The sequence below is a fragment of the Eurytemora carolleeae genome, unplaced genomic scaffold, assembly GCF_000591075.1.
Source record: "Eurytemora carolleeae unplaced genomic scaffold, Eaff_2.0 scaffold1156, whole genome shotgun sequence".
Lineage (NCBI taxonomy): Eukaryota > Metazoa > Arthropoda > Copepoda > Calanoida > Temoridae > Eurytemora > Eurytemora carolleeae.
Window position 1 is genome coordinate 21829 of NW_019402187.1, and position 12969 is coordinate 34797.

Here is a 12969-nt window from a genome sequence, read left to right on the forward strand (position 1 = left end):
CTCTACTAGCACCTTCACACGCCTCTGCCAATTTTGTGGAATTTCTTAAAATGTGTAAACCTGTGTAAAAATGTATAAATTTGACCATGCATAGTTTTCTCTCAAATGATCCTTTCTGGCAACTATCCACAAACCATGGGTGTGCCCTCAGGCAAGAATACAACAAAAATCCACAAAAATCGGTTTCTAAAACTGCGCATAATTTTTTCCGCGAAGAATTCTTGTTTTAGATTGTGGATTCTGAAAATTTGTGAATATTTGGTTTTTGGTGGGAATAAATATATTTTAAGTCTTTCTAAAGCTGATTATAAAGTCGAATCGTGGCTCTCAACATATATTAGACGAAGCATCGCAGCTAATTCAGGGATTTATATTATTCTAAATTTTTTTTTTTAATTTCGTAAATATTTACAAATTTTAAATCATCAGATTTTTTGTATTTAAAGATTTTAAATTATGAAGAAAAAAAAATTTATTTTTATTATGTAAAATAAATACATTTTAATAGTTTTCTGACAAGATATTTTTGGTGAAAATTTGTGTAGATTCTCCCCTGTTTGTAAGGTTTAGGGTCAGGTTAGGTTAAATGTTGGTATCTCAGAGTGTGCTTTACAGCTTGAGAACTCTAGAACCCAAACCTTAACTTGATATTCATCTATTCATCCATCACACAACTACATTTAAAAAGCTTCAACCCTGGAAATGTTTTATTTCAAAATCCAAAAGTGTTTTTGTTTTAACCAATGAAAGAAAAAATTCATACAAAAATATGTTTCAACGTCAAAAAATGATGTAATTACAAAATTCAAATATACCTTTCTATTAAAAAAAAATACTAATTTTTTCTTGCAAAAGTTTAAATTTTAAAATTGCCTGATGCCTTGTATCGTGCGCTAGGTTTTGTTTTAAAGAAAATATATTTTCTGTGTAAAAAAACTTGGCTTTGTTCACGTCCTTTAACCCTTGACTCTCGTCACTCCAGGTTAAAACTTGGTTTCGTTAAAATCTCCAAAAATTCGAATAGTTTAGTTCAAATCCTAGTGAACCCCTACTAGGGTTAAAATGCAACTCAGCATGACCCCCCCCCGCACCAAAGTTAACCTATTTTAGCAAAAAGCAGTTATTTTGCGTGTTTAAAAATCTCCATGAAAAATGCGCAAAAACAAGCAAAATCTATTCTGATATTTTATTATATTTAAGTGCAAGAATAAAACTCATCCAATTTGTTTGCATGAACTTAAAAGAGTACATAACGTTTATGTTTGGTAGTTTGTTTCAAATAAACGTCGAAACGGATGAACTAACAGGTTTTAAACTGTAGGTGGGACATGACATAACTGTACATCAAAAAATCTAAGTTTGAAATGTCAAAGGTTGGTTTAAACAATAAGGTATATTAGATAAAGGAAAAAGAAAATTTGAGTTTGTGACAAAGACTCATTTCATTTGTGAAATCAAAGATATTTGCCAATAGTACGAAAATATGTTTTTTCTTAAGTTAAAAATGCGAAAACTAAAATTTGCGCATTCAAATATGAGTATCGTTGTATTATTTATTGCACAGTGCAATTGTTGCAAATAAAATCCAGATGAAAGATGTAACTTCAATGATTTATTAACATAATGATTTGTATAAAAACAGTAATCAAAAAGATAACATTATGTTTAAGATTACATTTACATCACAATACTATGAAGGACGAACAAGTTTGGAGTTTAAGTCGATTTTAAATGTTCAAGTTCGCTTTATTAAACTTTGGATTATAACACTGAGCTTGAGTTAATAATACTGAACTTTCAATCGCATTTTTCATAAGATGTAACTTTTGAATTATAATTCATATATACATATATGAATCAAAATGATCTAAGGTTCATAAAATCCAAACTTTAACACACAATTAGGACTAGATCACAGTGAGAGTTTTTCTGAATATTCAGGTGCAAGATCCCTTAACTTTGTTTTAAACTTGGGTTATATTCTTAGGTTTAGGGTAGAGAGGAGGGGGGAGAGCCCTATCTCTAGATCTGTGTGAGTTCCTGAAACTGTCTGTCATGATAACAGATGTAGCCTGGCTGTCTGCATATCTGTCTGTATCTGTGTATCTGTTTGGAAGATTACTAACAGTTACACAAAATTCTTCTGGGATTCCTGATCTGTTCTCCAGGTACTCTGTAGGTAGGGGAGCAACCTCCAGGTTTATGGAACGGGATTGATCGGAGAGTTTTACTCCGGAGGCAGTAGAGTAGTGGTAACTATACTCCGGAGCATAGGAACCTCCCTCCTCCAGTTTAGAGAGGAGCTGGGATGCGCTCCAATAAACTGGAGTAGCTCTGGTGGATGCTCCAGAATCTTTGGTTGGGGTTTCAACCTCCAGATGTCTTGATCCTGTATACTGGAGTCCAAATTCTATATCTCTAGGATCGTATCCAGTAACTATATTATTACCGCTCAAGTTTTTCATATCGGAGTCAAAACTACCCGCATCCGTCCCGTCCGTATGATCTGAGGACCCAGAGCTGACGACATGAACATCGCTGACACTTCCTGTCGCAGATTTTCTCTCTTGTCGCGGTTTCCTTGACATACAACAGAAGTATGAGATACTAACGACGGATATAACGATAAGAACGAGGAGGATACCACAGATAACTCCAACCATGATCCAATCTTTCTCCGAGTTGAGAATACTGAGGCTGGGAGCTGGAGATGTGAGACCAGCATCCTGGAGTAGGGAGGGAGGGGCAGGAAGGAAAACATGAACAAGGTTCGAGATCATTCCAAGGTTTCCGTCGGAGTCCACAGGGATGAGTCCAATATAGTAATCCTGCTCGTAGTACGGGAACTGAATATCCTGAGTAGTGAGCACACCAGCAGGTTGATTTAAATCCAGGTTTATCAGAGATCTAGGTTCAGCATTGATATCCAGCAGTTCGGAGATATCCTCGGAGTAGACAAACCTGTATCCAGAGACAGACCCGGAGTTTAAATCTCCCCCGGAGGATGTCCACGAGGAGAATAGTCGTCCCTCCTCTCCAACCTGAATCTCTAGATTCGTCACCTTGCCTGGAGGAATAGTTCTTGTATCTGGAACCTTGGCTATGTATTCAACAGGACCGGAGACGGTACGGAAAAACTCGCCGGTTGGAACCAATTTCTCCGCCGCAAACTTTACAGCAGAACCGCCGGCGGTTTCAGCGATTGCTCCTTGGACCGGAAAAAGGGTTGTGTTGGTTCCGGACACTCTGAGAGTAAACTTGTATCTGCCTGTACTAGGATAGGAGGTGAGTACTGCAGAGTAGATTCCGTCCCCCGACATCAGATCTACATCTAGAAAAATATGTCAATGAAAAAATGGTAAATCTTGCAACGGTTAGTTTTATTCAAATATGTGACTAGCTAAACCGTTTGAATTCTATATCACGGTTCTATCTATCTATCTATCTATCTATCTATCTATCTATCTATCTATCTATCTATCTATCTATCTATCTATCTATCTATCTATCTATCTATCTATTCTATCTATAAGAAAAGTCTGCCCCTCGAGTCTATCTTCTAATCTCTGTTCACGCAATATTAAGGAAAAGAACAGAAGCTGAGTTCTGAGAAATATACCGCGGGATAAAGACAAAACAGAGACCATGAGTAATAATGTGAATACCCCTGGGGTATTATACTGAATGATACCCCAGGGGGAAAACTTGCACATTTTCTCTGATTTTTGCGGCAAAAAGGATGAAATTACAGTTCCCGGATTTCGCTAACAACTTAACAAGAATTTTTGAGAAAAGTATCTAAAACTGCATTAAAGAAATAAAAAAGTAGTTGTTAAACGTTGTATTTTTGTTGATATCTGACCAGATAAACTGCCTCAAAGGCTTAAATACGGTCAAGTTTTGCCGGGCACTAAATTATATCTTCATTCCAAACCCTTAGCTCATCCAAATACAAGAAATATTAGAATTCTGTAAATTGTGCAAAAAGCGTTGAGTTTTGCTAATTTTACCTCCATGTCCATTATCTAGCATTTGCAAGGGTAGAATTGCCAGTCCTGTTCCATTTTCTGTATCTATCTCTACATCAAGATAAACAGAAGCATTCAAGATAGGTCGCAAACCTAAAATATTTAATGATAAAGAAAATGAAAGCGAGCATAATTGAATTTTAGATTAAAACTTTAACTGTTTTGAATTAAAACTACTCGTATTGAAGAGCAATAGAGGAGTACCTGGATGTAGTTAATGCGCTAATTTAAGTTTCTGCATAAGCATGTAGTTTAAATGTAATCATATATATAAGAAGTAAATGATATATGAAAGTTTAATAAACCTGGTGAATCATAAATCTTTAAATAGTCCTGCTATTGTTAGATACAAAATTGTCAAGTTACCAAATTATTAGTTACCATGTTGTTAGTTACCAAAATGTTAGTTACCAAATTATTAGTTACCAATAATCCGCCCATCTAAACAGGAAGGTTTTGAATTTCTAGTATGATTCCAAATAAATGTGGTTTTCTAAATCGTTTGTTTAAAATGAAAACTAGAGAAGCTACAAGACCACAAAGTCCTGCCAGTATTGTCGTAAACATTTAAGTTTTGTTCGATTTATGATTTTTTAGATTTTATTGAGAGTAATTAACCTTACCTTTTCTTACTTTAGCCAGAACCCGAATAAGTTGATCCTCTCCGTCTCGTCCCGATGTCCAGGAGGTCACGGAGATAAGTTGGGACTCGTCCTTACTCCGGGGTTTTGAGGTTAGGACAACCAAACTTTTCCTGGTTCGTCCTTCCTCAGTATCCCACTCTATTCTATACTTCCACTCTGTACCGAGCAGGGCAGACTGAAATATTTAAATTATTAGAATAGAATTGAATTGAAAATAAGTTTTTTTTAAATAATGAAGTATGGTTTGATTCACAATAATTAATTTAGTAGCAAAAATAATGGATAAAGTTCAAAATAATGAAAAAAGTTCACAAAGGAAGGATTATGGATTTAAAATGGTAGATTTAGGTTTTTAAAAAGATGGAGTAAAGCCAAAACAATCCAAATAAAGAGACAATTTAAAATACGGAGTAAGATCAGAAGAAGAAAGATTAAGAGAAAAAGTGGATATTAAAGTGAAAAAGTAACATTTGTAAAAACGATGTTAAGAGCTCTAAGTCCCTAAAAGCTCAGCAGGTGTAAAGAATGTGTAGTTTTGGTGGTTTTAGGGCGTGGGGGAACTAAAAACCTCTAATACTGAGAATGATCTGATTTAATCAGGTGTTAAACCTAGAACCTCATACTTCTTCTATTTATCTATCTATCTATCTATATATCTATCTATTTATCTATCAATCTATCTATATATTGATCTATCTACTTATCTATCTAGCAACAGTGGTATGCAATTATATCAATACAATAAATACGACTTTTTTATTTAAAGTTTAGATTATTAACAAGCTTTTTAGTTTTATTTAAGCTTAGATCATTAACAAGTTACTCTTGACTCCTATGTTTATGGGATCAAACTGTCAAACATCAAAATTGAAATCAAAAGTCGTCTTCATTGTATTAATATAATCGCCTACACTGTATCCAGATATCTATCTATCTAGCTATCTATATATTTAGCTATTTATCTATCTAGCTATCTAGCTATCTTGATAGCTAGCTATCTAACTATCTATCTATCTAGCTATCTGGCAATCTAGCTATCTAGCTATCTTGATAGCTAGCTAACTATCTATTTATCTATCTATCTAACTATCTAACTATCTATCTATCTGGCTATCTATCTATCTAGCTATTTATATATTTAGCTATTTAGCTATCTAGCCATTTAGCTATCTTGATGGCTAGCTATCTAACTATTTATCTATCTAGCTATCTATCTATCTATCTATCTGGCTATCTATCTATATAAATATCTATATATGAATTTAACTTAAGGTTTAAAATGATATCAGATCTAGATTGTGTATTGTCACTACGTAGGGTTCAGAGTAATATTGCAACTTCATCCTTCTACAAACACACCAAACCGAGATACATGAAAAATTAAACTCAAATCAAGGGGTTTAGTCATCAAATGGGAGGGGGGGGGCGACGAAAAGGACGCCCCATTATTTCCAACACCCCCCCACCCTTCAAAAGAATTTAGTTGTGCCAATGTTGCTAAATCATTCCGCATTTTTTTTAACTCTCCATTCCCTGAAATTTGTTATCTTGTAATCTTATGACTTTAACACAATGTTAAAATCTCATTCTGTTGGATAAAATTGTATTGTCATCAACAATAAACATAAAGTCCAGTGACAGGATATATATATACTGATATACAGATATACTCATCAACAATGCTTTTATGAATACAATGACAGTGCCATGAAGATTGATAGATAGAATATCTGATAGATAGATATAGACATAGATAGAACGACAGCACAGCCTAAACTTCCAAGGGGCTGCAGGGAAAATTATATCAACAAGCAAAATTTTATTTTATGTTGAATGAGGGGGGGGGGGCTTTAAATCATCGAATCCTACCCCCCCCCCTCACTTCTTTTGTTGCACCAAGATGGAAAGATAGAGAATGATTCGAAACATANGGGGGGGGGGTAAGAAAGTCAAGGGGAGGTTATATAAAAATACTTACATCTCCAAAAGGTGGAACTTGTCCAATATAATTGATCGTTTTGAGGTTAACACGGTCAAAAGAAGACGACATCTTGGAGAACGGGCCGTAAACATTTCCTCTTGAATCTGTAAACTGAACAGATCTAATCAAATGATCCTCTTCATCCTTCACATAGATACCGAACATAGTATCCCGACCCAAGGTGGCGTCAATGATGAACCTGCCCTCGCTAAGCCCCTCGTCCCCGCTGTAGTACTCAGCCTGGTGGACTAGCTCCGGTATCTCGGTTGGGTAGATGCTCTCCTGTCTTAGGATACTACTGAAGGCAGAGTTCATTTGAAACAGGAAATCCATGGAATGTCCGGTGTCGGAGAGCTGATAGTTTAAACCCTGGGATAAGTCAGCTATATTTCCGAAAAATTCGTTTCGATCACTGGGAATAATAATAGATGATAGCTTTGCATTATTATTGATCACAAGATTCTTCATCTCTGTCATCTCAACGGTGTTGATCTCCCTGTTCCCGTGGGTGACAAGGATGATGTGAGCCCCGGCCATATTGTTTTTCAGAACATCTTTAAACACAGTTTGAACCAGGCATGCTACACAGCTTCTCTCTCCAGTACTGAGATGGTATTTGACAGGAATAAGATCAGCTAGCCGACCCCGAATATCATCACTGGTAACTTCTATGAGGGGATGTTCAATTTTAGCCTTGTCATTGAAGGTAAGAACAGCCAAATTTGAGTTGACTGGCATATCGTAGCGAATAAACTTGTGCGCCGCCTTAACTATCCAACGCCAATGATCATTCATCGTGGCTGAGGTGTCGATGGCCAAAACAAACTTGGTAGGGGGTCCGCGTACTATTCTTATCTCTGGAGTTAGATCAATCCCGGATCCAGTGCCAGACTGCACTTTGATAAAGTCTGCATGACGACTAATAACGTCCTGCGTAGAGAGTCCCTGACACAAAACTGCTTGTTTTGTCGGAGTTGTTTTAAACTCTGAACTGTTACAATATCTATAACTATTGGCCAGGTTAAGACCGTTCCCAAGAGAGCAGGTGATCTCGTCTGTCGGTTCCGGAGTAAAGATACATTCTGCTGATTCCGTAGGGTCGCATGCTTCTCCGTTCTTTAACCACATTCCTGCCAGAATACCGTTGTGGGAAACAACAGGGAGAGGTTTTCCATCTCTCCGGTAGTATCCAGGATATACAGAGTCTCCCGGAAACCCAGATTCATCAAAGATTCCATATCTGAACTTACTCCATTCATGTACAAACTGTCTGGCCTGTCTGTCTGTGATATTCTGGTTTGAAATGAAGGTATGAGGGAGGGATATAAAGTCTCCACCAACCCCGCATCCAGATGACTGTTGTGTTAAAGGCAGATATCCGCCAACGGCTCCGGGCTTCTCTATGTAGATATCCGCCGGGGCGTATGGAGTATCCGCCCCAGGTCCTCGTATACTCACGCCGCAGCTAGAATCCTTCCAGTCGGCTGGAACCAAGACAGTTATTGACTGGAAGTAGAATAGACCTGAGCTGGATTTATGCAAACTCAAGCTAGAAACATCCAGCAAATCCTGAAACAGAACAAATTTTAAAAAAATGTTTCATTTAATAACAACAACAACAAAAATTCATTGTCTTTTATCAAAGAAAATTTCTAAACTTTATAAAATGTATTTTTCTCTTCAACAAGAACTAAAGAAAGTATTTTAACTGTTGTATACAAAGTAATTACAACTGTAAAAACTGTGAGAAGGTTTCAGATATCTTGAAACCAAAACAATGTACATAAAGTTCTTTGGACGCAATTTACCAAATGTTTAAAAGCATAAACGTAACGAGTTTAAAACAAACGATTTAAAGGGACCGTACACGAAATGACTCTTCCACCATTGAAAGCGGGTATTTCCAATTCACAATTGTACCCTTTAAACTTTAAACTCTGAGCCAAATGATGGAGTTTTTTCTATCATTGCAGTTCAAGGATCTATGCAACAGACTAAAGAAAAGGAAATTATTAAAAATCAACTCTTTTCCATAATATTTGTTTTCCATAAATATTGTTGAGGAGATAAAGGTTCAAAGGGTACTGTTGTAAATCAGACTTGCCACTCTTTAAAAAAACGTCTGCAGCCCCTTCAAGGTGGTTTTATATTTAAATATGTTTCGGATCAGCTAATTAGATATTTTCTATGTACAATATGTATTATATTATATCATAAATTAGGCATAAAACAACATTTTCTTCGTGTAAAGTCTTAATTATATAATCTTTACGATTATTAAATTCTAAACAAATTGAATTTGCTGAATGCATATTTGCTAAGCGAGACATAGTAAACTCTGGAAATGCGAGAGACAGAATTCTTAAGATTTATTTAACTGATAAATCATTTTTGATGAGCATTGGGCATACATCAACTTATAAAGATTAATATACAGGGTATAAAAGCTAACCTTAGATCGATAAAAGTAAAAAAATACATAGATAGGTAGATTGATAGATAGTTAGATTGATAGATAGATAGATAGATAGTTTGATAGATAGATAGAAAGATAGATAAATAGATAGATAGAAAGATAGATAAATAGATAAACAGATAGATAGATAGATAAATAGATAAAACAGATAGATAAATAGATAAAACAGATAGATAGATAGATAGATGATAAATGATAGATAGATAAATTATAGATAGATAGATAGATAGATAAATGAATACTAGAAATCTGATCTGATTAATAAATAATAATAATAATTGTAGTTGAACACTATAGACTAATGTTTCTATTGTTGTAGAACAGTTGTAAAACTAATAAAATATTTTTAACCCAATTTTATTATTAATCAAAATGTTAATTTTTTAGAAATCAAGCCTCAGGTGTTACTTATGAATACCCCCCCCCCCCCCCCCCNCTCTCTACCCTCTCTACCCTCTCTACCCTCTCTACCCTCTCTACCCTCTCTACCCTCTCTACCCTCTCTACCCTCTCTACCCTCTCTACCCTCTCTACCCTCTCTACCCTCTCTACCCTCTCTACCCTCTCTACCCTCTCTACCCTCTCTACCCTCTCTACCCTCTCTACCCTCTCTACCCTCTCTACCCTCTCTACCCTCTCTACCCTCTCTACCCTCTCTACCCTCTCTACCCTCTCTACCCTCTCTACCCTCTCTACCCTCTCTACCCTCTCTACCTTCTCTACCCTCTATTATGAGTACAATCGGTCAATTTTCATCCAAAAGGATATTTTTAGCGGTATCATTAATTCCTCTAAAAACAGTTATTAATAATCATCAAGGGTCTAGGGAACATACCTTAGGCATTTTATATCAGGGAAAATTTATGGCGGGGAATATGTGTAAGGGGGGGTTGACCATAAATATTTGCGCTTCTTAGCCGCGTGCACAAAGCACAAAAGCTGTGAATAGTTTACGCATTCATGTGTCGTGATCCTTACGCAATTCTAGTTTACGCATCTATTGAATTTTAAGAACAATTTGAGAAACCACAAACGCATAATAGTAATCGACGAAGAACCATCTCTATTTGCGTAAATTTACGCAAGGTTAACCTCAGGAATATTATTAAGACCAACAAGGGTAAAATTAAGGATGGGAAACAAGAATGTATTTAATGGGACAGGTCACGATTTTCTAAACAAGGTCAACAAAACTTCCAAAATATTTTCTCTCTATTCAGAATTAGAATCTGAACGAATTTACCATGAATATTTTATTATATCCCCGAGCTTGTATAGATGACCATGTAGTATCCTATGTATCTATCTATTTTTCTACCTACCTACGTACCTATCTATCTACCGACCTTCCTACCTACCTACCATCTATCTATATATTGATCTATCTACTTATCTATCTAGCAACAGTGGTATGCAATTATATCAATAAAATAAAGACGACTTTTTTATTCAAAGTTTAGATTATTAACAAGCTTTTTAGTTTTATTTAAGTTTAGATCATTAACAAGCTTCTCTTGACTACTATGTTTATGGGATCAAACTGTCAAACATCAAAATTGAAATCGAAAGTCGTCTTCATTGTATTAATATAATCGCCTACACTGTATCCAGATATCTATCTATACAGGTGTACCAGTCCCACTCTATGACAAGTAAAAACTGGATCAAAACTGCTGACCACAAAACAATTCAAAGAAAAATTTGTGAAAAGCAACATGAAAGAATTGTCGAATAGATTTTAAAATGCGAAAAACCAGTTTTAAAACTGAAAAATTCGCAAATTATACAGAGCGTCCTAGACGCGGTCTTTACTATATTGGAATTTCCGTAGATTAGTCATTCAATCCATTAAACCCATGAGCATTGCGCTTGGAATCCGTTACACTGGGTTTATCTTGGCAACTTTCCTCAAACCATGCAAAATCTTTAGGAAATTGCAAAGTGCAAAAGTGCAAAAATAATCTGAATCTCCTTAAAAGGAATCAGGCCTAAAATGGAATAAGAATTGATCCTGCCGGGAAAGTTTAAAAGTAACGTCCTGCATTCTGAATTACATAAATTAAATTGCATTCTTATAAAGTTTAAATCAGATTGAACTTTCAAATCTCTGGGCACGCTTTAACATAAAGAACGGTTTAAGGGTAGATGCCTTGTAAATGAAAGTTCTAAGTAAATGAGTAGGTGTATTGAATGTATTGTTGGGAGGATGGTTAGTTTTTTCAAGAAATGAGTCAGAGAGAAGTTTGAGTTTTGCTTCTTGGAACCTATGGTTCAGAGATACAGCCGGGTAACATGATACAGATCTTAGTTCCGGATACAGTTCCTATTTCATGATATAGTTCTTAGCTCATAATACAGTTCCTAGTACATGATACAGTTCCTAGTACATGATACAGTTCCTAGTACATGTTACAGTTCTTAGTTCATGATACAGTTCCTAGTTTAAGATACAGTTCCTAATTCATGATACAGCTCAAAGTTCATAATACAGTTTCCTAGTTCATGATACTGTTGATCGAAGGTTTATTTTATAGTTTCTATGATAAATATTTTCGAAATATTGATATTTTTAGGTTTTCGTTTTTTTCATTCAAATATCCTTGAGCGTCAATTACAGATATTTTGCGAATTTGATGCACAAAAACTTAAACCTTGTTACGGAGAAATTATCGCAAAAACTGTCAAATAAATTGTGAATTGCCCAGGTAAAGATCATTGATGCATCAATATTTGCGAACGAAAACAACGACAAATCCGTTTATTTTTCCGCAAGAACAAAATCCGCAATATTTTTAAATTTACCTTTAATCCTTTGAGTATTGCTGGGCATTCATCTTCGTTTAAATATTTACTAATTTCCACAACAATATTATTATATCCGCCTCCTTCACTCATAACTATCTCAGTCAAACCTAGGTGACACGTCACAATAGCAGAATACAAGATTATATGACTTAAAAATGCCATTTTGAATCAGTTTATGAGCTTGTATTGATGTTCAATCACGGAGCATTATGGTTCCCGTCTAATCTGTTTGAGCGTCTGAACGCAACTGGTTGAACCGAAGGTTTACGAAGAGGAGATGCTGGGCCCGGTGGGACGGAAACTTGAAGACGGGGAAGGTCGGGACGGTACAGGAATGTTAACCGAGCTTCACGGCCAAGTAAAGGAAGATGAGCAACTAGACCGGGCCAAATAAATCTGGTCGGACCAGGCCACCAGGAACAACACTTGGAAACCCTCTAAACAGGCCCCAGATAATACGTTGAGAAGGAAAAAGGTCAAAATTGTATCCTTTAGTCCCGCATTTTCATCCAAACATACCTCTTCCTCAACATATTGCACACTAAAATACAGGGGTGGTAAAAATAACAATTCTAAGCAAAGGATATTATCTTTTAATATGCATGGATGGGGACCTAGATAATTAAAATAAAACACATAAAATTACAAGTTGACCATTATCAGAAAATAAAAATGTTTGAATTTTTTACATAACTTTATGGTCATGTTTCATCTTCCCTTATACATTTTTCCTGTTTTTCTTAATTTTCCTATTTTATTTTCATTAGTTCCCGGATTTTCTTAATAAAAATGTAAAATAACTAACTCCTATTTTTTATTTGTGTTTTTTTTTACTTAAAAAGCTCATTATGTACATAACTAACAATTGCATCAAGTACACATCACATTTCATAAAATTACCTTGTACTTTACTTTGGTGGGACGTGTTATTATTAAGACTTAAATTTTCTCTGTATCTCGAAGGTTCTCGCCTTTTTAGATTATATTTTGTCCCAAGCTTCACCGATTGACGAAATAATACCTAAAATGGCGCGC

The 12969-nt window shown here is 35.5% G+C and overlaps 1 protein-coding gene across 1 annotated transcript; it reads right to left on the reverse strand.

Annotated features, from left to right (window-relative positions):
- Positions 1 to 1597: 1597 nt before the first annotated feature.
- On the reverse strand, positions 1598 to 12191 carry LOC111718218 (calcium-activated chloride channel regulator 2). The gene is made up of 5 exons (XM_023493756.1): positions 11932 to 12191; positions 6651 to 8222; positions 4652 to 4847; positions 4011 to 4121; positions 1598 to 3331 (listed from the first exon to the last, which is right to left on the reverse strand). The coding sequence occupies exons 1-5, from the start codon at positions 12094 to 12096 to the stop codon at positions 1965 to 1967; spliced, it is 3411 nt and encodes a 1136-aa protein (XP_023349524.1). The 5' UTR covers positions 12097 to 12191; the 3' UTR covers positions 1598 to 1964.
- Between the last annotated feature and the right edge of the window lie 778 nt (positions 12192 to 12969).

What these genes read in the sequence shown, in the direction of transcription:
- LOC111718218 (XM_023493756.1), bottom strand. Translation starts at nt 12,096, where the DNA reads ATGGCATTTTTAAGTCATATAATCTTGTATTCTGCTATTGTGACGTGT. An exon ending in TCTGGCTAAAGTAAGAAAAG is followed by an intron (nt 4,122 to 4,651) that starts GTAAGGTTAATT and finishes TAAATATTTTAG; the next exon opens with GTTTGCGACCTATCTTGAAT. An exon ending in GCTAGATAATGGACATGGAG is followed by an intron (nt 3,332 to 4,010) that starts GTAAAATTAGCA and finishes ATATTTTTCTAG; the next exon opens with ATGTAGATCTGATGTCGGGG.